Source organism: Monodon monoceros, unplaced genomic scaffold (genome assembly GCF_005190385.1).
Source record: "Monodon monoceros isolate NGI ecotype Baffin Bay Population unplaced genomic scaffold, NGI_Narwhal_1 Super_Scaffold_21, whole genome shotgun sequence".
Classification (NCBI taxonomy): Eukaryota; Metazoa; Chordata; class Mammalia; order Artiodactyla; family Monodontidae; genus Monodon; species Monodon monoceros.
This window is the reverse complement of record NW_021703778.1, coordinates 57,945,432-57,971,039: the sequence shown is the minus strand read 5'-3', so window position 1 is coordinate 57,971,039 and position 25,608 is coordinate 57,945,432. Positions and strand designations below refer to the sequence as shown.

The 25,608-nt window shown below is 38.7% G+C and overlaps 1 protein-coding gene across 1 annotated transcript in view; it reads right to left on the bottom strand.

Moving 5' to 3' along the window:
• UNC13C (unc-13 homolog C) overlaps window positions 1–25,608 on the bottom strand; it is a 591,853-nt gene that overhangs the window by 353,641 nt on the left and 212,604 nt on the right. Inside the window, exons 6-9 of the mRNA XM_029237965.1 lie at window positions 24,035–24,113; window positions 22,997–23,002; window positions 21,778–21,849; window positions 7,734–7,953 (exon numbers count right to left, since the gene is read on the bottom strand). Of these exons, the coding sequence (XP_029093798.1) occupies window positions 7,734–7,953; window positions 21,778–21,849; window positions 22,997–23,002; window positions 24,035–24,113 (377 nt within the window). The remainder of the gene's footprint in view (window positions 1–7,733; window positions 7,954–21,777; window positions 21,850–22,996; window positions 23,003–24,034; window positions 24,114–25,608) is intronic.

The following is a 25,608-nucleotide window of genomic DNA, read 5'->3' as shown; positions in this document are numbered from 1 at the left end:
TTCTGAACAGCTGTTCTAAAACATTTCTACTCTTTTCAATTCACCTACCGCTGCCATTACTCTCCATTCTCAGCATATGATCTTATCTCTTCCTTAACAGAAATGCAGGCTTTCTAAATTCAGTGGTCACGTTTTCTCCCCTCCCCCATGGAAAAATGCTGAACAACAAAAGCCAAACTTCATTTATAGCATTAACAGATTTCTGGGGTGTAAATACTCCTTGCATGGCTGATTTCAAGGAACTGCCTCACAGAATTCTTCAATATTTATCAACCGACACTGACAAAACTACCTGTATACACACACACACACACACACACACTACTCTTCAAGGCCAACCACAAGTAAAGGTGTATTCCAAGTATCTAACACATCGCTTGGAAAATAGGATACACTCAATAAATAGAGAAGATAAAATGTTTATTGGGGGAATCTAAAAAAAACCCAATATATTTGAGTATTTAATTGGCTCTGGGTTTAATTTAATGTGCTATAAACTTCTTGCACACTGTGACCACAAGGCCAAAATCCTGGAAGAAACAAGAGTGAATTCTAGCTAAAATGATAAACATGCTGTGGAATATATTTTATGAAGAGACAAAATACACCTGGCCCTTGGCTTCAGATTTGGGATTTTCAGAAAACAAATGGGTGCCCACCATTATAAAGCAGAATTTGGTTGGCATATATACTTCATGAATTTAATAACGTAAAGCAAGGGCATAAATCCAATTATAAATGCAAAAAAATCAATCAAGACAAGCACTTTTTTTTTTTTTTGCCATACGTGGGCCTCTCACTGTTGTGGCCTCTCCCGTTGCGGAGCACAGGCTCCGGACACGCAGGCTCAGCGGCCATTGCTCACGGAGCCAGCCGCTCCGCGGCATGTGGGATCTTCTCGGACCGGGGCACGAACCCGTGTCCCCTGCACCGGCAGGCGGACTCTCAACCACTGCGCCACCAGGGAAGCCCAAGACAATCACTTTTTAATAAGGCAAGAGAGCATAGTGCTCATGGTGCTCTGGATATAGAACACCACAGCCTTGTGTGTGAATCCTGATTTGCCACTTACTAACCATTTGAACTTGTGCTAGTTAATTCCTCTGTAAGCCTTAGTTTCTTCATCTGAGAAACACAAGGAAATAATAGTAGTGTCTTCCTTTACAGGGTCATTGTAAGGATTAAATGAGATAATGCATATAGTTTCAATAATAATAACTGAATAAGTGTAGGGATTTCAGAATGTCTAAGAGGTGAAGTTATAAGCATTTGTTAAAGAATTTCACATTAACGAAGAATTTTAGGGTTCTGAGCTTCATAATTACTTGCCCTGTGAAACAACTCCTTGAAAACTTTTCCCTGGACAGTGCCATGCTCAGTGTCTGCCAAAGGCTAAATGCTTTATAGCTATTTACTAGATGGGAGTCAATGAAGTGATTGAAGATAAAAGACAACAGAGTTCAAAGAGACTGCAGAAGATAATAATAACAATAATGATAATAATAATTTATTATTAACATCCATTAACCCTTACCTGTGTTTGAGGCTGGTGAACCCAGAGGTAGTAGGTGGTTAATAAACCTGGAAAGCACACTCAGGGTCTGATATTAAGGCACGTGTCTCCCTAAGAGTGTCTAGTATGAGAAACTTGATTGCTTTTCTTTTTTTTTTTTTTTTTTTTTTTTACCAGTAAAACCATGTAGGTGGACCTGCTTTTGACACTTCTGCTTTTCTTTCCCACGATATCATGTAGGTGGGCATGTAGTTCGTGCTTGCTACCCTTTCCCTTTAGTTGCTTTACAACCAAGATAATCTTAACCCTCCTCTTTTAACATACCTTCAATATTTCAAGGAACAGCCCCAGACTCCCCCGTCTTCAAGACAACCGCCTCCTTTTTCTTGTAAGATCAAAGCAGCACACTCCACACGATTTCTCACAAACGACAAAGGACTGATGATTAACAGGTGGGTAACCGGAGGAGCACAGATCTAGCAGAGCATCATCTCCCACCCCTGTAGGGGGGAATGTGGGCAGGGAGCCTCCTTTGGAGGAACTGCCACCTTCTATAAAGTGACTGCACTGTCAGTAAGCCTACAGCCCCAAACAAAGAAAAACAACCTTTCCTCTCCTCTGCTTCCACTATATCAACCCCACCAGATTCGATCATCCCGTTTTTAGTAAATGCAAACTTTTAGAAAAAGTTTAGAAACGTGCCTGCCAAACGCCCCCCACAAAATCAGGAATACACTCTCACAATTCTTTGTCAAAACTCCATCTCATGAGTGTTATCTAGATGCTCACTTCCCCAAGATTTTCCAGTCATTTCAGAGTCCAGAACTATCTATAAGCTCTAAGGGAACAAATTAATTGTAAAAAAGGTGGGGGGGGTTCAACTTCAAAAACATTTTTACTATGTAAAGAAAAAGGAAGGAAGCAAGGGAGAGATTGGAAGAGGAAAGATCTTTTTGGTCTCACCACTGTTAGTTACATAGATTTCTTCATATCTTTTTCAAAAAAAGAAAAAAAGAAAAGATAACAAAGAAAAAATTAAACTTAGGATTTCTTTCTTTTTCTCTTTTTTTAAAATAGCCTCTGACACCTGTGAATTCAGCTGACACATCTGGTTCACACTGTGGCTGGAAGCTGGCCTGGCGCTCACCACTAGGCAGTAACGCTTTCCAGCTGGGTATAAGGACTCTCATAGGACACCATCCTCACACATGGTCCCTCTTAAAGCAAGACAAACAAGGCCACTCTATAATTTTTTCTAAGCACAGATGAAAACCAGGTCACCGTGTAACCACAAAATACCAAACATCCCTCTCCTAATATGAGTGACTACTGCTTCTTTACTAAGTACAGCTATTAGCCTCACTCTGCTTTCCTCGTAGATTTTTTTTTTTTAATGTACACAATCACAGAATTGTCCTCACTTCAAGGCAAACCCGATCAAGAGAAATCCTCTACTTTTTTACTGCCCTCTTACTGAGATGCCCTGTAGTTCACCCTGCTGTGCATTCTCCATGAAGTGATGGGGAATAAACTGAACTTTTAAAACCATAGGTGTGTTCCTGGTGGTCTTTAGCTGGAGGGCATTGACAGGTATTATTAATTTCACATATATGGAAAACGGTGCTCAGAGAGGTTTTTAAAAACTCTACTAGTGACAGGATTAGAAGCCAGATCTTTCTCAAGTAGTTCAGGAGTATGAAAAAAATGTATATAAATAGATAAGTAGCCTTCGCTTAGGTTACATAGAATATGTCTGTGACATTACGTAAGGCATACTCACCCTTTTTGTGCCCCGAGTCCCCTATCCCAAAACCTGAAAATGCTCCATTATAAGGTTATTCCCTTGCGTTAAGGAACTGACCATTGTACTAAGCTAACTTAACTACTGATTCCACTTTTATCCAAATTAACTTATCAAATCATTTCCTCTTTAGTGTTGAAAAGTCAGTGTAGTGAGTGAATTGTGATTGGAGACGGTGGACTGAGCGTATACCCCGAGCTTGGTGGGTTGGTCATAGAGGGAGGCCTTGAGGAGTCATGATCGGGAGCGCTGGGAAGCCAAGGTCTGGGCAGCACAGAATGTCTAAAAGACAGGGAGGGGGGAAAGCACTGGAGATAAAATTTAACAACTTTCCATTTTTCCCCCTAGGGTCCACTTTGCATATTTCTTTATAAATTAGGAGAGATCACTAGGCTGGGAGTTCAGAGACCTTAGTTGTAACCCTACCTATGTTACCATTTGATTCTTTTCGACAAGATACTGAACTGTCTGAACTAAGTAAAATCAGTAGATCGGGTTCTCCAATCTACTGATCTCAAAGGCTCCCTTAATGATCTACGGTTCTATGGAAGGATGATCTTTAAACCATTTCATGCTATTTCTAATTGTGTTCGCGTGCCCTCATTTGTTGCTTCCCCAACACTTATTATGCAGCTAGCTGTGCTTAAATGTGTGCTAAATTATGGGGAAACAAAGACTGGTCTCCACCCTATAGCAGTAGACACGCAAAATCCTATTTCTAAGCTTCCTAAGTATATTCATAACATAAACATACTTTGTATAATTGCTGTTGACAGAGCAGAATGTCAAAAGTTTCCAACATATGTGTTGACATCTATTCACCTGAGTTAAGTTTTAGAAAACATGTCTGAGTCCAGGGACAACACTGATTACTTTCTTCCTAGATCTGAAAGCCCAGAATAACGCTCCCATCCATAGCTGTTCAACATATACAAATAACTGACCGTCTTAAAAGACAGTGTGGTTGCAAATGTGGCAGCACAAATATGAAAAAAAACAGCATCTACTTTGCAGACAGGAGTGCACTAACCAGATTTTGTGAATGTTACGGATTCACAATGGCTAATAATTAGTGCATGTAAGCTTAACATAATGTCAGTGCAAAACACAGAACAAAATAGCACATCTCACAAGATGCTGCTTTCCTGAACTCTTGATGAAATACTTTCTCTCTTTATGCAGATACTTGAAATTTCCAGTTAGGACTTAAAACTAGGCAGAATATTTTTTCAGTGGGACTCTGGGATTTCTTCTTTGGAGATGTGTAAGAAAGTGCTAGTCAGTTGGGTTAGGCTCCATGGTTATTTGCAGATTTTTCTGATTTTGAAGTTATCTCTTTTCTACTGTAAAAAGATAATCAAGGAAAATATTTTATATGTGCTCTCTCTTTTTACATATGTCTCACTCTGCATACAACCTCAACCCAGCCAGCATACACTTTTTTTCACTTTTTCCTAGTTTAAAACTGCCACCATAACTGTTTTGGCAAGGTCCTTATGCGTTACATGAATATCATTCAGGGTCAGAAACTGCTCCTCCATTAGCTGCGCTTCAATTCTTCCATCACCAAATGCCATTTCCAAAAAAGAGTAAATGTATTTTCAAATAACAGGACAAAAATGAGTTAATTCAAGAAAAATAGGTGAACTCTACCCACCGCCACTGGCCTGGAACAGGGAGGGGTATGACAGATCAGTGCTCTTCTCTCAAGCATTGCTATGTTTTCCTTTGCTATCCTTTGCTCCTACCTTCCACTTCACATAGCTGTTAGCCTCCGGCCAGGAAGGCAGTGAAGTGTAGAAACCACCAGGTAGAATCCACTAGACAGGAGCTGAGATGAGGCTGTTTGCGGAACCTATTTCCATGCATCTCTGCACCTGCATGGAGGTACTAGAACAGTGAGTGGGATATTATCACCTGGTCTAATTTCCCTTGACTGCAAGTGTGTAAGTCACAGACCCAAGACTTGATTGGACTGAAATACCAAACTCAAATTAATTTGAAGTAACTTTAAATACCCTTTATTTTGTACAGGTCATTAGTCAGACCCAAATGTAGACTTATTTTTCCTTTTGTTTTATTCCGAGTGTATGTGTGTATGCATGTTGACAGACTGCAATTTCTTCAGAGAAGAATTAGCAAAATAATGAGGGTTCTGGAAACCTAAAGAAGACTATTATCTTCAAGTATTTGAAAAACTATCATATATGATAGAAGTCAATTTATTAAATATTTTCTCCAAAGGTAAGATTTGGCTTAACGAAAAGAATTTGCTATAAGGCAAGAGTTGGTTCAAATTTTATTTTATAAGCTAGAATTTTCTAATATAAATTAAGCTGCCTGCCAAGGTGTTAAATTTTCTCTGTAGATGCTCAAACAGAAATTGAATGACCATTTGGAGAAGGAAATCAAAGAATTTCCTTGTGCTTACAAGTTGCAGTATTAGCTGTATTTTCCAACTCTGATTTCTCTTTTTTATTCTCTCCTTTTCTTTCAATTTTGGCACACATGGAAGTATTTCACACAATGTGTCACATTGCAAGTTTCTTGCTTAAAGCAATGAAAAGAGAAATTTCTTAAGGAAATGTCACTGATTTTGTAGGGACAACTTTAAATTTTATTGATAGTTATTGTGGCAAGCGGTGAAGTTGAATTCATGTATTAGCAACACCTCTTTCCATTCAAGGTGAGAACACTGGTTTTAGGGAAAAATAAGGAGGGGTGATCAAGGAAAATATCCTTTTCCTGGGGCATACATGTCTACCATCATTTTTTCTGCACTGTTTTTGATTCTTCCAATTTACATGGGCATTTTAATGAATAACTTCAGCGCAAAGCTCGCCTAGTGTATTTAACCAATACCAAATAATACCAAGAAATGGAAATAGACTATGAAAGTGTTTCTAAAGTTTAATGAATGGGTGGCATCTCTCTTCTCTGAAAGACTTAAAGAATGAATTCATTTCTTAGGTATTATCTGCATCATTTTTTTTTCTTTAAGGGACTCAATCCACTTGTTTCTAGATGGCAATATTTTTCCTATCTGTTTTCTCAAAATGTCACTGCCCTAATGTGATTGTTTCTTAAGATGTCTGTTCACAATTCAGTTTTTAGACAGGTAGATTGAATTTTAATTGTATTATGAGATTTTGCAAGTAAATTGGCTGAGTAATACTGAGTCAATCCGCCTTCTTCTAAGCACTCATTCCTAAATATGCCTTTTATTTTTCAAAGAAGGGGCACTATTTTGTTTCAAAAACACATTCATTACCATTAACAGTCTTAGGCTGACCTGACCGTGTAGGGAGAATACTGATCAGGTAGAGGAAAGTGTACAGTGTGTGTGACTGTTACTGCAAGAGCCAGCTGTGCCAGCATTTCTGATTTAATCTTTATTTTGACATTTTCCTCTGTCCTCCCTCAATTTCAGGCAACCTATGTACCTTACAATGACTGCATGCCTATAAAGAATGAACAAAGGGGACAATATTTAGATGTAAAAAAAATCATTTGAAAATGAAAATCCATGTTTAAATAGATTTGTTCAGCAGTGCTTTTTTAGTTATATAAGGTCAGCAGACAAATCCAGCAGTGAAAAGCCAATAATATGTATTTTAGAGTATGATGTTTTGGCATTTCAGCACCTAATCTAAAGTACCAGTATAAAGGATTTTCTTTTGGAAATGGAAAATTTAAGATAACCTGTCATGAAAGTCAAAGTGACATGTACCTATTCAGAAATGTAAAAGAATGGAGAGGCGATTAATATTCATTGAGCATCTACTATGTGCCAGACTCTTAGCAGCAACTATTTCATTTAATTTTCGAAATAACCCACTGAGGTACAATTTTATTATTCCTATTTATTTGGTGGAAGAAAATGAAGCCCTGAAAAGTTAGAAAAACTTGCCCAGGGTCACCTATCTGGTAAGTTAGACTTGTCTTCGACATCAAATACAAGACCTCCCAATTCTAAGGGCTGCACAGGGACAGCAAAAGAGCATAGCTCTTGCCTGCAGAAGGCAGGTGTCAAGTAGGCTTGGAAAAGAATTCCAGTTGCTGTCATCGCAGGGGTGTGTCTTAGCCCGTTTGAGGAATGTGACTTTACATGTTCCCACTGACCACGTGGGGCTATTACGAGATAAAAGTGAGAACGAAGATTGGAAGTCACTGTGAAGTTGTCTACTTGGTCCGAGTGCCAGTGACCTCCAGGTAGTTATTCTGAGGAATCTGAAAGTGCCAAGGTCAACAGTGTAGGAAGACACAATCATTTACATGACTTGGCGGGCAGTATGTATATCTTTGTGTGAATGCATAGGCCGGGGGTGAGTAGGATTTGTTGAGAATTAGCAAGAGCTGAAAATGCATAGGGTAGGACCAGCTCTGCACACCTGCCTCTTCACCTAACCGAATACTCACTCTGCAAACAGTCCGCGTTCAGAAGGTCCTGACACTTTTCGTGGCACTTCACTCCACACTCTGAACACTTCATGCCTTGCCGGGCAATGCCCCACAGGAGCCCTTCACACTCGTAACAGTAGGTAGGTGTCGTAGCCGTCCAGACCTCAAAGTTGTGTGGGGTGGTGGAGGACATGGGGTAGATCAGTGCCTGCAACGTCTTCTTGAAGACATGTATTTTCTGTGAAGATGAGACAAGTAACCAACACGAGCCACATCAGTGGATCTGGAGAATTTCATCATAAAACAAACCATTTTACAACTTTTTCCTGAAAACGCTATTTTGAGGGGACCCCTTGATTATTGATTTAAGTGAGGGCAGTCATCAAAATAACTCTGCACACTGATTCTTTGCTCAGTGTCCTAGGGCCCAATTCAGTTCTTTGAACACAAAGAACTCCCCAGTCTTCATATTGGACTGGGCTCCCTGCTGGGTAAGCTTCTTTCATGGCAGCACAGAGCTCTTGTTGCTTGATAGTGACTACGTCCCTCTATCCTGTGAACTCCACGAGGGCAAGGATGATGAGCATACTGCTCACTGCTGGATCAATCCTCAGAGCCTAACCTAGTCTCTGGCTTGAGACAGGTGTTCAGGAAACATCAACTCAAAAAAAAAGGAATTTATATTACTCTCCTTGGTCTAAATTGGTTCTTCTGGTTCTTGGTAAAATGATGAAGTAATGGAAAATATTCTCAATGCTGATTTTAACCCTCTAGAAACACTCCCTCCCCTCTTTTATATTCTACCCAGGCCTCATCTCCCGGATTCTATACCCTCTCTAACACTACACCCCTCCCTAGTCCCAAAGTACACTTCTTCTATAGATCTTTCCACAGGGAACTGCTTTCATCACCTATTCCTTAGGAAGGAGCTCATCAACGAATTGATAAGAAAGCCCTAGTAGTAGATGAAGGTTAAATGTGGCACTCTCCCATGGTGCTTTATATTTTAAAGGGAGGTAATATTTAATAGCACATGGAAGCTGTTGGTAGAGTGAGCACTGAACGAGGAGCCAGGAGGCCTGAGTTCACGAGCACAGGCCCCATCATGTGACATATGAAATGGGCTTCAGAAGGCAGGAGCTCTCTTCCCTATTTCTCTAGTGCCTAAACAGTGCCTATCATTGTCCTTGGGCATAGTAAAGGTACAACACATTTTTTGTGTGTGAAATTAATGAATGTCTGTTACTTAAGAGTCTTGTGATCTAGGAAGAGACTTAAACTCTCTAATCCTCACTTTCCTGTACTACCTATCTACCGTATTATGTTGAAGATCAAACAGTGAGATGGTAACAAATATAGTCCATAGACTTCAAACACTAAGAAAATACTAAGTATGGGCTTTCCCTGGTGGCGCAGTGGTTGAGAGTCCGCCTGCCGATGCAGGGGACACGGGTTCGTGCCCCGGTCCGGGAGGATCCCACGTGCCGCGGAGCGGCTGGGCCCGTGAGCCATGGCTGCTGAGCCTGCGCGTCCGGAGCCTGTGCTCCACAACGGGAGAGGCCACAACAGTGGGAGGCCCGCGTACCACAAAAAAAAAAACAAAACAACTAAGTACTAGTGTTGATAGTGGAGACTTGTTTGGATGTGTCTGTCCATTTGATTGTCATATCCCACTATGCAGGTGACGTCCTGGTAGAAAGACTAGCACTCTCTGAAGTTACAATTACAAATAACTTCCCACGACTACCTGATGCATAATAAATGGTTATTTACATAAATCCTGTAGGAGTCTAGCTGATAAGCAATGCTAAAAAGGAAGCACTTGTATTTTGCATTAATCATCCTTAAATCTCATTTCAGAATGTCTTCCCACAGTGTTGAAATGGCTAACTTGTCATTATTTTTCAAATCCATAGTACGGCAACAGCATATTTCCCTTTATTAATACATTCCCCTCATTATGTATTTTCCCAGAATATGTTTGTTAATGGTGGAAGGAGGTTCCCTACCAGGGAGTTAAGCATTACTAAAAAAATTTTCTAGCTTTTGAACAGCAAGATGCAGACTTGCTACTCCATGAGGGGCTGGTCAAAGCTCTTTATATTTCAAGTGAGTCTACAGAGCAACAGTATGTTGAAAATATGGGAAGTTCTCAAGTAGAAGACCCCTGTGTTAGGGTTTGTATCGACAAAACAAGTGGATCCATCACTTTTCAATAAAGATAGTCTGAGCCAATAAATCTCTTGGCTTCATTCCCTAATGAAGATGCCTTGTCTTGAAAAGAACTGTTAAGAGTTCTTTTAGAATTAGAGGTATGTATTATGCATCTTTGCTTCCCATTTACTGCCTAGCAGAGTGATATTCAATATCATCAAAGTGACTTGAACGATTCTTGGCGTAACAGATTTACAATCAGCGCTCCATTGAGAGTTTCACGTTCTAGCTGAGCTGAGGGGCTGGAGGACCGTGTAATGTGTATATGTGGTGTGTGTGTGAGTGTAATACAAAATTTTTGGTTGAGCAAAAACAATAAGAATGGACTTTAGGTATATTTGCGATTGCATCATTTGTTGTCTTAGTAGGGGAAAACAACAATTCTAACTCATTGGAACACTGGGTGGGAAAAGAACAATCTGCTACTGAATGCAAGTGAGAAATACATATTAATTTAGAAAGCAGAGCTGGGCAAAGGGTTGATTTTGAACACGAATTCATCTGTATAATTTAAATTTGATGATGAACACACTGTAATTCCCTATGTCCATTTTCATTTTATTGAATTCAAGTGACATATAGTCAGTGCTCTAAATCCTTAGGCTATAGTAGGAGTAATAAATATAAGGACCACTTGCTAAAAAATTAAATAGGCTGAAGGAGGGCTTCCCTGGTGGCGCAGTGGTTGAGAGTCCGCCTGCCGATGCAGGGGACATGGGTTCGTGCCCCGGTCTGGGAAGATCCCACATGCCGCGGAGCGGCTGGGCCCGTGAGCCATGGCCACTGAGCCTGCGCGTCCGGAGCCTGTGCTCCGCAACGGGAGAGGCCACAACAGTGAGAGGCCCACGTACCACAAAACAAAAAGAATAAATAGTCTGAAGGAAAGCAAGTGAAAGACAGCTGAGAAGGTTTCATTGAAATGTTTGGTTTGGTTTGGTTAAAGAGGGATGGTCCATTTCATGAAAAGAGGAAGTGAAGCTTATTTCAAAAAGAAAAAACATGGAAAATTTACTAGACAGCACATTGAAAATCAACTGAATGGGGCATCAGAATAAACCATAACATGTGAAAGCTGTAGAAGCTGGAGAAAAACACTAGGTAATTCACTACAGGGGACATATCCCCAGTCTCAAAAAAGTGATTATGAGTTTTTTCATTCTTGAGTTTTGGGGATATGGGCACGTGTTTACCAAAGCTTGAAAAGTACTCTAAAATAAATGGCTAAAGAGAAATCAAGGAAACACTCCCATTTACCATTGCAACAAAAAGAATAAAATACCTAGGAATAAACCTATCTTACGAGACAAAAGACCTGTATGCAGAAAACTATGAGACACTGATGAAAGAAATTAAAGATGATACAAACAGATGAAGAGATATACCGTGTTCTTGGATTGGAAGAAACAACATTGTGAAAATGACTATACTACCCAAAGCAATCTACAGAGTCAATGCAATCCTTATCAAACTACCAATGGCATTTTTCACAGAACTAGAACAAAAATTTCACAATTTGTATGGAAACACAAAAGGCCCCAAACAGCCAAAGCAATCTTGACAAAGAAAAACGGAGCTGGAGGAATCAGGCTCCCAGACTTCACACTATACTACAAAGCTACAGTAATCAAGACAATACGGTACTGGCACAAAAACAGAAATATAGATCAATGGAACAGGATAGAAAGCCCAGAGATAAACCCACGCACATATGGTCACCTTATTTTTGGTAAAGGAGGCAAGAATATATAATGCAGAAAAGACAGCCTCTTCAATAAGTGGTGCTGGGAAAACTGGACAGCTACATGTAAAAGAATGAAATTAGAACACTCCCTAACACCATACACAAAAATCAACTCAAAATGGATTAAAGACCTAAATATAAGGCCAGACACTTTCAAACTCTTAGAGGAAAACAGAGGCAGAATACTCTATGACATAAATCACAGCAAGATCCCTTTTGACCCACCTCTTAGAGTAATGGAAATAAAAACAAAAATAAACAAATGGGACCTAATGAAACTTAAAAGATTTTCCACAGCAAAGGAAACCATAAACAAGATGAAAAGACAACCCTGAGCATGGAAGAAAATATTTGCAAATGAAGCAACTGAAAAAGGATTAATCTCCAAAATATACGAGCAGCTCATGCAGCTCAATATCAAAACACAAACAACCCAATCCAAAAATGGGCAGAAGACCTAAACAGACATTTCTCCAAAAAAGATATACAGATTGTCAACAAACACATGAAAACATGTTCAGCATCAATAATCGCTAGAGAAATGCAAATCAAAACCACAATGAGGTATCACCTCACACCAGTCAGAGTGGCCATCATCAAAACATCTACAAACAATAAATGCTGGAGAGGCTGTGGAGAAAAGGGAAACTTTTTGCACTGCTGGTGGGAATGTAAATTGATACAGCCACTATGGGGAACAGTACGGAGGTTCCTTAAAGAACTAAAAATAGAACTACCATATGACCCAGCAATCCCAGTATGGGGCATATACCCTGAGAAAACCATAATTCAAAAAGATTCATGTACCACAATGTTCACTGCAGGTCTATTTACATTAGCCAGGACACGAAAGCAACCTAAGTGTCCATCGACAGATGAATGGATAAAGAAGATGTGGCACATATATGCAATGGAATATTACTCAGCCATAAAAGGAAACGAAACTGAGTTATTTGTAGTGAGGTGTATGGAACTTGAGTCTGTCATACAGAGTGAAGTAAGTCAGAAAGAGAAGAACAAATACTGTATGCTAATACATACGTATGGAATCTAAAAAAAATATGGTTCTGAAGAACCTAGGGGCAGGACAGGAATAAAGATGCAGATGTAGAGAATGGACTTGAGGACATGCGGAGGGGGAAGGGTAAGCTGGGACAAAGTGAGAGAGTGGAATGGTCTTATATATACTACCAAATGTAAAACAGATAGCTAGTGGGAAGCAGCCACATAGCACAGGGAGATCAGCTCCGTGCTCTGTGACCACCTAGAGGGGTGGGATAGGGAGGGTGGGAGGGAGACACAAGAGGGAGGAGATATGCAGGTATATGTATATGTATAGCTGATTCAGTTTGTTATAAAGCAGAAACTAACACACTATTGTAAAACAATTATACTCCAATAAAGATGTTTAAAAAATAAATAAAATAAAATAAAATAAATGGCTTATGAAAACATTTCTTATTCCAACAAAGCCTAAGATGGAATGATGGTCACTTTAGAAACTGAGGAAATGAACGGCTAAGGAAAGCATGAAAAATACACCTGATAAGAAGGGACTCATGTCTCAGGGGAATACTGCATACTGGGGGAAAGAGTGTATTTTTAGCAGCAAAGTAAGACCGGATCAAACAAGATTATAAGGACATAGTGTGGAGTTTTTGTGGAATAAGGCAAAAGATAGGATATTGGGCACTGAAGAAAAACAAAGCAGAAGAAAACAAGGGGAAACAGTCAAATTAGCCATGTACGATGGGAAATGGAAGCCTGTAACTGACCTTTAAGAGTTGGATTAAAGGGAAGTGAAAATATATATACACACATACTTTCATACATACACACATGTACTTAGAGAAGGTAGAAAGATAATAGAGTGTAACTAATAGGATCTGAGCTGATGTGAAAGGATGGGAACTGGTTATGTTATCAAGAGAGGGTCTCTGGCCTAGGTAAACAAGGAACTAGACATATGGAGAAGGTGGTCTGAAGAACAAGCAGAGCTCAATTACTGGAATTAGGACTGAAGGACAGAGTGGATTCAGCAATTTGGGAGACTTCCTGCTAATCTATTTTAAGTGTTCCGAAACTTTTCAAATCTTCTACAACAAACATATATTATTTGCTAAAATGTATGTATGTTCTGATAATAAAATGTATGCTCACTGAAAGAGTAATTTATAAACCCAAACAAGCATTAAAATAAAAAATAATTTAATTTTTCAAAGTTAGGTACGGTTTGATGCATGTTCTTCCAGTAATTTTTCTATTTATAGCCACGATATCAAGCTTTTGCAATGAAGTAAAGAACAATAAATATTATTTTTATATTACTAGTGTGATTCCAGAAAGTAAGGCAATTTTTATTGTTTCAACACTGCTTTAATCTGTAGAAATGATTACTCTGCTTTCACTCAGGTAAGACTTAGTAGCCAGGTACAACCTTTGGACTCCAAAGAGGAGGATGCTCATATTTTAGACACAGATTTTGTTAAAAATTCCTGCTCTGAGAAACTGGAATTTAAAGTGAGTTGCCCTAATATATCACTTTTTGAACAATTAGGACAGGGAATGAATTGCCTTTTCTATTGATAACTACATGGGGAAATTAAAATGAGTCAGAGAAATAAAGCAATCAAGGCTCCTTCAGGGAACAATTACCAGTGTCTTTGGACCACCAAAATTCCAATCTACAAACTGTTAACACTTATAACAGGAACAAAGCTTGACTGTCTCCATTTGCCACATACCTTTTCTCCTTTTCCCTCTCCTATGTTAACCAGCAACTTAACTAATCAAGTTCTATTTTTCTCTGCATCCTGTGGGCTTCCCTCATAGAACTACGTAAACCATCTCTTTCCTATACTTGAAAACAATCACATTTAGATAATTCCAGGGAAAAAAGTATGCTTCTTTTTTTCAAGCATATTTCACATAGTTGATGCATGATTTTAGAAATCTACTTACTGTCCTCTAAGTATCATTTTGCTATTTCTGGACAAAAGCATCAGAAAGATTTGCAGAGCAAAGATTAGGTACAATGTGACCTTTGAAATTGGTCATAAGCATTAGGACAGAACAATGGTAGAATAAGTTCCTGAGTATAAAAACAGACATAATTTCATGACTGATTTACTCATTAGACTAATCATTACATAAGACTGACTGTAGAAGCTAAAATTACTTGGGTAAAATTTTTTGTCACAGAAAGTGCTAACAGAGACTAAAAGTTATGTGCCTATACATGGAAGACTGTAAGTAATTTGTTTTTACTTATATTGTTTTATAACATGTACTAATTACCAGTGACCTAAGTAACTTACGGACTGAGTCCAAATAAAGAGGGTAGAACGGTGATAAAATAGATGGTTCGATAATTTAAGGAGAGGACAATATAGTATATACAGTCTGAAGTACAATATGGTTCCATGCCAATACATGACATGGAACTTGGTCTGATAACAAATTAGGGTAAATTTGTCATGTACTATATAAGTATCACTTTTTCTCCAATTCAAACTTTCAATGAAAATATATATATATACAAATAAAGAAGGTGGTATGAAATGAGTAACTTATTAAATATAAGCGGCCAAAAATAATTTGAATTTCTCCACTGGGAGAAACTTTAGGCATTTTAATCTGGAAAGTCTAATTCTTACCAGTCGGGGCAGAGACTGAGTTCTTATAAATCTTCTGACAGAGGCCATGAAAGAACAGGAAGAAGGGTTAGGATATTATAAAAGGAAGAGAGGGAAAAGGGTGACCCTCCCTCTTAAAGGGAACCCATTCTATTGTTCTCTTGTAAAACCAAGAAAGTCAATCGTGTAGCTGTGTAAAGCTGTGTAGTGAAAGTAGACAATCATAAAAATAAAAACTAATATTTATGCATCCAAAATGGCTGAAGTGCTATTTGTTATCTCATTTGATTCCCCTCCAAATCCTCTAGAAATATTAGTATATTCATTTTGTTTATTGGAAAACTGATCTGGAAACCTGGCAAATGAAGTTGATATAGCCCACTAGGTAAGTGTTGGAAAAAAAACATTTTACTATGTAGAAGGGCTGCAAAGAAAGATTCCCCAGGCATCTAAATACATAAATAAATAAATGGGACTTAATGACAGATTTAAAAAAGCAGATTCTGTGGAAACCTAAGAAGTATGTTTGGGATCCAGTTAAACTCCATGGGCTTGGATCTTTGGGTTTTCAGACCATTATCAGATAGGACATTTAGACTTGACTTCTACCTAATGTGGGCATTGAGGGTAGTAATCAGAGACTAAGCATTTTCAGATCTTTATATATTTTTTCAGGACAGAATTACTGATCAACTTTAAAATTTGAAAAGTATCTTAATTAAACATTTAAAAATAAGAGAACTGGGCTTCCCTGGTGGCGCAGTGGTTGAGAGTCCACCTGCCGATGCAGGGGACACGGGTTTGTGCCCCGGTCCGGGAAGATCCCACATGCCACGGAGCGGCTGGGCCCGTGAGCCATGGTCGCTGAGCCTGCGCGTCCGGAGCCTGTGCTCCGCAACGGGAGAGGCCACAAGAGGGAGAGGCCCACGTACCACAAAAAAAAAAAAAAAAAAAATAAGAGAACTAAGCTCAAATTTATTATAATAAATGTAAACTGAAGCCAACCATAAAAAGACAAATTCTGAGATTGAATTTTAAAACTAAGCTATCTGTTTTTATGAGATATGCATAAAACACATTAAGATTTAAAGAAAGGGCCAGAAAAGGTTCTATCAAGGAAGATATTAACCTAGTTACTTCAGTGAGCTGTATTAATATCACATAGAATATGTTTAAGGAAAAAACATGCAAGAAATTAACAGGATTGCTACCAAAAGTTGAAAGAAACAATTTTTCAGGGATATAGAAGTCCCAAAACTTATGTACTGAACAGAAAAAGCTCATATGGGATATCTACAGTGCTGATCATGTACTAAGCCATAAAGCAATTTTCAATTAAATACCAAAGACTGAAAATACAGTCCACGTCCTCTGAACACGATACAGTAACAAAAAAAAGCCCTTATCTTTGGAAGATTAATGAATATACTTTCTAAATAACTGATGAGTCAAAATATTAATCACTGGACAATTTATGAAATAATTCTATCTCAACAACAATAAAAGCACTATATATCAAAACTTGTATGATGCAGCTAAAGTGTGCTGAGAGGAAAATGAATAGTTTAAAATGCATTTGGTAGAAAAGACAAAAAGAAAATTAGGTTATACAAGTGTGGTAAAAATATAAACAGAAGCAACAAAATGATAGACACGAAATCTCTGAAGTTTAGAAGGAGGAAGAAAATGAAGAAGGAACACACAAGGGATGGAAATATTCTCTTTTTCAAGCTGAATGATGGATATAAGGTGTTTGTACTGTTATTTACTCCCTTCATTTATGTTGTAGATATTATTTTGTGTGTATGCACTAGTTAATAGCAACAATAAAAATTAACAAACTACATATTCAACTTAGTAAGTTAGAAAAATAGCTTCAGGGAAAATATAAAAAGTAGATGAGTAAGAGCAGAAATAAATGAAATATAAAACAAAGAAACAAAATATGGAGTCAACAAAAGGAATGCCAGAGAATCTCTTGCAGTACTGACTCTATAAAAGAGAGGAAAAAATACAAATAAATAAGATGAAAACAGCACAAGCTTTTATAAATGATACAATTATATGAACAATTTGACGGTATTAAGTTTGCAAATTTAGAAAAAAGGATAACTTCCTGGAAAAAATATAAATGATTAAAATTGACTCAAGAACAAATGTTTAAATAACATGGATAGAATTGTTGTACTACATAAGTTGATTTAGTAGTCATATAACCACCCTAAAAAATCAAAAACAAAAACAAAAAAACGTACAAGACGGTTTTAGAGGCAAGTTTTGTCAGTCTCTCAAGGTTAGCAACACTTACTTTATGCATATCACCCCAGAGAAGTGGAAAAGGAAAGCTTCTCCGCTTATTTTATAAAATTCGTTTATTCTTGATGCCACAATTGTTCAAAGACATGGTAAACCATAGGCCATTTTACTAATGAATATAGGTGCAAAAATCTTACATAACTAGCAAACATATGAGAAAATTGAGGCCAAGAAAATTTCAGTAACTTGCGTAAATTCCCTCAGCTAGTAAATGGTGGACTTGGACCAACATTTTTCTCAAGCCAAGGACCATGATTTCCTTCTCTTGAAGAAGGAAAGCAGCAGCCCCAATAGCAATACTACTTGTAAACAAGAGATAATCTGTATATTTGGTGTCATTGCTGATGACTCCCCTGTCAGTACTCCCTGCAATCTGCCCCTCAGTTGCAAAGGTGACATGGAGGCACTGGGCTTAGCAGGTACTCTGGATACTTCATCCTAAGCCCCTGTCCCACTGCCCTGACTGCCACTGCTGTGCCTGGCAAGACATTTCTTTAATTCTCTCTCATTGTGAGATAAGTATTATTACATTAATTTAACGATGAGATAAACAAGTCTCAGGGAGACAAAGCATATTGATAAGAAATGAGTTCTCAAAGGTAATAAGAGGTGGAGCTGAGATTCAAATTCAGGCCATACCACTTCAATACTTGTTCACGTGGTATGAAAGGACTCCTGTTCCTGAGCGGGAGTCCAGAATCCCTGGGTGAACTGAGCCTGCAATTTCCAGATTGAACCCCAGGCACCAGACAGGTGTTCTGACCTGCTTCCTCCTTCCATGTTTCTTTCTAGGTCATGCCAGGAATAGGACCCAGCTCTGATATCCTGTTTATCCCCACACCTAATTCTTGCCAGTGTCTTTTCTTTGGCCTGAATCCTGTTATTGGAAGAAGGACCTCTATCCTCCTAGACAAATCAACCCTTTATGAGAATTGACACTCCCTATAAGCCTGCCCTTAGGCCAGCCTCCTAAACATGGACATCAACCCAGATAGAACAAACAGTGTTCTAGAATCTCTTTTAGCCTTGGTGATCTGGATTCCTCACTCTACCTGAGTTTCTCATAACCATCCTCTAAGCCTGTCTTAGTCTAAATACCCCTGCCTACTAAAAGCTTCCATTATGAACTACAGCAACAGTGGGTACAGAACACAGTATCTCAGCTCCTCTCTCACTATAAGCATCATGACAGCAGGGATTTTTAAATGAGTTGTTCTCTGCCTTATTTCCAAAATCTGAAACAATGCCTGAAATACAGAAGACAGTCAATTAATATTTGTGGAAATAGTGAATGGATTTACTGTGACTGCGCTACTCTTGGCTCTAAACCTAGGAAACTACCACTGAGAAAGCAAGCACAAAGCTGAGCAGTGTAGTGCCAGGCGGATTATTGTTGTGGTATATGGATACTACATTGTTATCCTGTCTGGTGTTATTAAACCAGATGGGAATATTTCAAAGCTGTAGTACTTAAGGGCTGATTAGACGGAGATTCCCAATCAGTCCCAGTAGCTCCCTGTGGTGACTGGGAATTGGTGATGGACGGGGCGCCTGGCAATACTTTGCCCACCGCCAACAGTGTGTCAGTGGAGGTGGTGCTGGCTGACCCACTGTCATCTTGCATCAGACTTTATAGCCCTTTCCTTCCTTGGAAGAGATGACTGAGCTTTTTACCGCACATCTCTTCAATTCAAATAGAAGGGCTACCATTTTCCACATGGCCAAGCCTTTTTTCTTCACGTAAAGGCAAATATTTCATGCTTCACATTGAGGGTGCCTGGGACTCACAGACTGGGAAGTGGAAAGTATTTGCTCCAGCATTTATGTTAGTTGCCCATGTAATGACTTCATGTGACAGCTTGTCAAGAGTGGCATTTAACATGCCTGTTGTACAGAAGTCATATTTCATTTGCTTTTTGAGACATGGGCCCCAGGGCTACGGGCTCTACGAGTTTTAGAGGGAGCTGATGATGGACTCTGTTCATCCACTCAACACCCACACAGAAATATCTTCTACATAGGTCTTCTGAAACTAAAGAAGCAAAATGATATGTTTAAGTAAAGGAACAGTAGATCAATAGCTAATTTAACTATGAAGTGAGGGTGTGGTCTCTGTCAGAGCCTCAGAAAATGTAGCAGCATTCCTCTAATTTCTGTCGCTTTCCTCTTCACTTTTCATAGGAATGAGTATTTGTGCATTAAACCAAATAGCAAATTTTAAAATATAAGAAAGGAACAGTCTAGGAGTCTATCAATAAAAACCTTCCATCTTGATTATTTCCTCAAAAGCAAAACACTGGATACTTTGAGATTCAGCAAGCAATATGAGGCTTTCTCATATACCAGAGAATGTTTACTTTCTTTCGTATCCAAACTATAGTGAAAATATTACATGGCATCATAAACCCAGCAGATAAGAATAAGTCCCTGGGAAAGCAGCCATATTTTAAAAATCCTATGGCACAATAAAAAATGTTCTGAACTTGCTGTAGCATCCAGATATCCAAAGGGACATGTACTATTGCCGATGTAGTACTTAAGGGGTGACTGGGTTGGGGAGGGCGGCTTGCTGATAGACACCTAGGAAAGGTTGGCTTTGGGTGGAAAATGACAATGACAGGAAGAAGAGAATGAAAAATATAAATAATGGTGTTTAAATGGCAAGTGTATAGAAATTTAAAACAAGTAATAATAGTGGCCACATTTTTATTCTCTAAAAATGACAAAGTCTCTAAAATTGGGGGAGGTAGAGTACATAGTTGCAATAAAGGAGGGCACAGATAAATTGTCTTGGATAAAAGCCCCAGCAGAGGGACTTTCCTGGTGGTCCAGTGGTAAAGAATCTGTCTTGCAATGCAGGGGACACAAGTTCGATCCCTGCTCAGGGAACTAAGATCCCACAGGCCGCAGGGCAACTAAGCCCGCGTGCCACAACTACAGAACCCACATGCTCTAGAGCCTGCATGCCACAACTAGAGAAGAGAAAACCCAAACACCACAACTAGAGAGAAGCCCACGCACCACAACGAAAGATCCTGCGTGCCTCAACGAAGATCCCAAGGGCGGCAACTAAGACCCGATGCAGCCATAAAAATTAATTAATTAATTATTTTTTAAAAAGCCCCAGCAGAGTGGCTGTGCCGGATGCAGTTACCATGGCACAACACCCACTGCTCATCGGAATCACCTGGAAGTTTAAACAAAAACAAAACAAACCTCTTCTATCCAAGCTATACTTGAAGCCAATTAAATCAGAATCATGGGAGTGAGACTCAGACGTAAGTAGGGATTAAAGCTCCCCCAGGTGATTCTAATGAACCAAATTCAAGAATCCCTGACCTACTTGTACCTTCTAATCATGCTGGTTCTTTCATTCAACAAGAACTGACAAAGCTTCCATCTTATGTCAGACAGCGTACTAAGCAATAGGGATGAAAATATTTAACAAGAACAACAAACAGGATATAGTGCTACCTTCACGGAGTCTAAAAGGAAAGGCTTATGCAAAATAATCAAACTGTAGTAACAAAAATAATAAGAATACCAGCTTGTATTTATTGTTTACTGTACCCTAGGCTGTGTAAGCAGGTTAAATATTCATCCACTCCCTTAATCTTCTGTATTATTATCACCTCACTATACACGTGAAAGAACTCAGGCTCAGAGAAGTTACATAACTTACCAGACATAACAATGCTAATTTAGTGGCACAGATGGGACTCACCCCAAGCAGCCTTCACTCTTAAGCATGCTATACCATACTATACTATGGAGGTCATGATGAAATGCTAGAAAAGCCCAGTGGAAGAAACTAATAATTGAGCCAGAAGGGGAGGAGGGTGTTTGGGAAAGCCTCCAAAAGGAAGCAAAACGTGAACTATGTAAAAACTTAGCAGGATTTGTTAGGTGGACAAACTGTGCTAGGATGCAATCGCATTTGTAAAGATGGGAAGGTGCGTGCATACTTGAGCAGCACAGGATAATTTGTACGATCGTGCAGCTGAGGCCCTGAGAAACTTTGTTTAGGGCCAGACTTTCCCCATGTTCCCAATGATCCCTAGAACTCTGGAATGAACATAACAAACAAGCAGCCCAGGCAGAATGCTTTTCCCCAGACCATGATCAATGCATAGTTAGTAACTGACTCTGCACCTACCAATTCCTCATTATTTAGAGATGTCCTAATCACCATAGCCAGGGAGAGTCCAGATTTCCGGGCAGCCAGGGTCTTAAAATAAAACCAAAAAAACACGGAATTATGAGGTGACTGCTATGTACCTATTACTCAGCAGAAGGTGAAAGTGTAAAAGTACAGACTATCACTATTCACACTTTAGTCAATAGGGACCTACCATTTTCAGTAGTCAGCCAGTGCATCCAGAATGTGGAACCATAGGACATTAAAGCTGAAAAAGTCCCTTTAGATCATCAAACCTAGCCTCTACATTTTACAGATGATAAAACTGAGGCCCAGCAAAGCAGGCTTGCAGCCCAAGGTTTCTAGGCTAGCAAGAGGCTCCTAAGACATTGTTTTTCCCCAAGACAATCATAATCACATTCCTTCATAAAACATAACCATTGATACAGAGCCAGCTGATCTGTCTGACAGCCCTGAATCACGACTGGTACTAGATGATTCTTGAGTTGTCCATAGTTCCCTGAAATATGCTTCCATATCTGGCCAGAATATTTTCTTCCAAGGGTCCATTTTACCAACTGAGAATCATCATTAGACTTGTTTGCTTCACTCAATGTTGGTAACTTAGGTGATTTTAAATAAGAGTCACATCCCTTTAGTTTCCCCTGTAAAATAGAACCATTATGCTGCTCCCACCTGAAACATATACAATATAATATACTCGATGGTGCTATAGAGAACTCTGGAAATCAGGAGTTCTATGTGGGAATATTAAATCTTCTCTCCCATTAGGAACAAAGGGAAGTCATAGTGGAATAAAAGATCTGGTCAGAAATATATCTCCTTGGAGCTACAAAGCCATTGTGCCCAGTTAGGTTCAGTACAGTCCTAAGTGAGCAGGTGACTCACTCCTCACTTGTAAACTCCTACCATCTCCACTCCTACCACGTAAACTTATACAGGACTTACCTCTAAAGATGATCTTCCATCTCGGACAACTACTGTCCCTAAAATTATGTTTTTATTTTATTTTAGCCTGTATTTGTACCTGTTGTTTATGTAAATTGGTCTGTCTTTCAGAATTGAACTAGATGTTAAACCTTGGAGAACCCAAACTTCTTATTCTAATATGTCTCTTTTTATTTCCCCATCTTGCTCTCTTTGATCCCATGAATACGAGCCGTGTACATTTGAGAAGATTGCCAAGTATTAATTAAATAAAATGAAAGGCACTTACCATGGCCTGAAGTGTCCAAGTGACAGAGAAAACAAAATATAAATAATTAGACATATGACAGGTGAGAAAAGAGTGTAATAATGTTAAATAAGCCTAACACTTAAAAACAATGTCACACTGTAATGGCAGGAATCTGAGTTAATTGTACAGACATAACATGCTTTCCAGCATAAGATTTTTCCAGGCAAGATTTTGTCTTTCCTAATTTAAAACTAAAGTGATGACCTTCAGATGAAGGTTATCATAGCAAAATTGAAAATTACTGGTATTAAGAAATTGTGCACGTTGTTGCTAAAAGGAAAACTTCAGTTTCTCTGAAGGAAAATATATTTTCATATAATAAACTATTAAGAATAAGCCTCCAGGAAAACATGAAAACATTGTGAATGATAGAAAACATTTCTTTTTCATGTTGATGGGCTATTTGTTTTTAGAATTTAATACAGACTATTATCAATTCTTTGCATCTCTAAGCAGTCCCCAGCATATTTCCTATAGGAGAGTTTGTCATTCAGAGTTATGTTCAGGGCTAATAAAGGTTTTAACGACTTGGAAGCCATGGTTTTCTTTGGAGAGTGGAACAGCTTATTAATTTGGCTAGACTTGATCTTAATATATGAGAATAAGGAACTGGTTAATATTATCTGCATGCTTCATAAAGCATAAAGCTTCCTGGGTTAAGATGAAGACTGTCAAATATAGCCTTCAACTGCAAAGTAAACTTGTGGTCACCAAAGCCCAGGTGCAGCAGCCCACTTTGCATGCTGTGTGACTTCTTTCTGCTCAATTATAGGGCCATTTTAACTCAATTTGTAATTTCAACTAATATTAAAAGCTGTCAAAAGGTTAGAGTTATTTCCTCCATCTAATAGATTTTAAAGAAATAATAAATATAACACTTGCTAGCATCCAGCTTCTCCTGTGTTTTATTCTATGAAATATTTACAGGCTAGGCATTTAATGAGAAGGACAGTATGACATCTAATAAAGATAAAGACAACGTATGCAGTCAAAATGAATTAAACAGGAGTGACTCACCACATCTCGTACAATAGGCAGAGTTTTTTTCCTTCGGAGATCTGGCATACTATCAATACCATAAAGTCCCCAACCGGCTCTGAAAGAGGGGACAAAGGAATGATTTTAATGGTTAACTGACTCTTTATAAGAAAAATTCCACTCTTTGTAGTAAAAAGACTGTGAAAAAAGGTTAAAGGATTATCATGCTGGTTCAGACAGCAGCAAAGATCCAAGACTCAAGGACCTTGCCAAAAAAGGACACTACCACACAGAGTGATCTCTTGCCTTCTTAGATAGTTCCGTACTTTTACACTTTATAGATGGCCTGATTTGACACACTGTTTTACTGTACCACAGAGAGGACAATGGAAACTGTTAGGTATATGGAACTTCGCACCTACAGGAAGAAACAGAACCAAACCAGTTTTGCTGAAAGTTTGGTCTGTCTGCAATGGTAAAAAAAAAAATTACTTTTATTGTAAAGATACTATGTTTTGTGTATATTGCATCTTCACAGATTGAACTCTAAAGTGGCATCTCAAGGATTTATAGACACGTCTAAAATATTAGCGATTATTCCAATACCAGAATTTCCACCTATCTGAAGTATCTAAAGATAAATGCACAAGATTATAATAATTTGTTATACAAGGATGTTCACTGCAACTTTTTTTTTTTGTAGTAACAACAAAAGCTAGGTCACCTGAATATTCAACAACAGTATACTGATTGAATGAATTACAGTATATTATACAATGGGAAGGATGCAATCGTTAAGGTGAATAAGGTAAATATATACGTGTATATACGAAAAAACTTACAGTATGTTCAGAAAGCAAGTTTGCATATTATGTTTCGTATGGTCCCACATTTGTATGTGCATTTATATATACACAGAAAATTTCTAGAAATATATTCACCAAATTGGTAAACTGTAGTTACCTCTGTTGAGTGAGAGAAACTGGGTGATAGAAAAAGAGAAGACTCTCCCTATGTTATAAATCTGTTAATGTCCAATGTTTTTATAATAAGCATGTGCCGTCTTTGCAATTTAAACTAATTTTAAAATATTAATATTAATACTTATTAAAATAAGTTTAATAGAATGAATTGGGGGTTTTTTTTGTTTTTTTTTTTTTTGCGGTACGCGGGCCTCTCACTGTTGTGGCCTCTCCCGTTGCGGAGCACAGGCTCCGGACGCACAGGCTCAGCGGCCATGGCTCACGGGCCCAGCCGCTCCGCGGCATGTGGGATCCTCCCCGGACCGGAGCACGAACCCGTGTCCCCTACATCGGCAGGCAGACTCTCAACCACTGCGCCACCAGGGAAGCACTGAATTTGATTTTTTTATTGCATTAAAGCTAGTCTTTTTATACAACCAAAAAGGTGCTAACGTCATTGATGACAGCTACTCCTTCCACTCACTTGAACTGCAAAACCCCTGCTAACCTCTAGCTGAGAGTCAGCTTTTGCACCAGAAACACCACAATTCATACTGCTGGGTTTAGGTGGGCAGCTCTGCCACTGGAATAGGCTACAACAGCCAAAAATAGGTTATCAGCATTTTACTGTCCAGTTTTCACTGACACAGA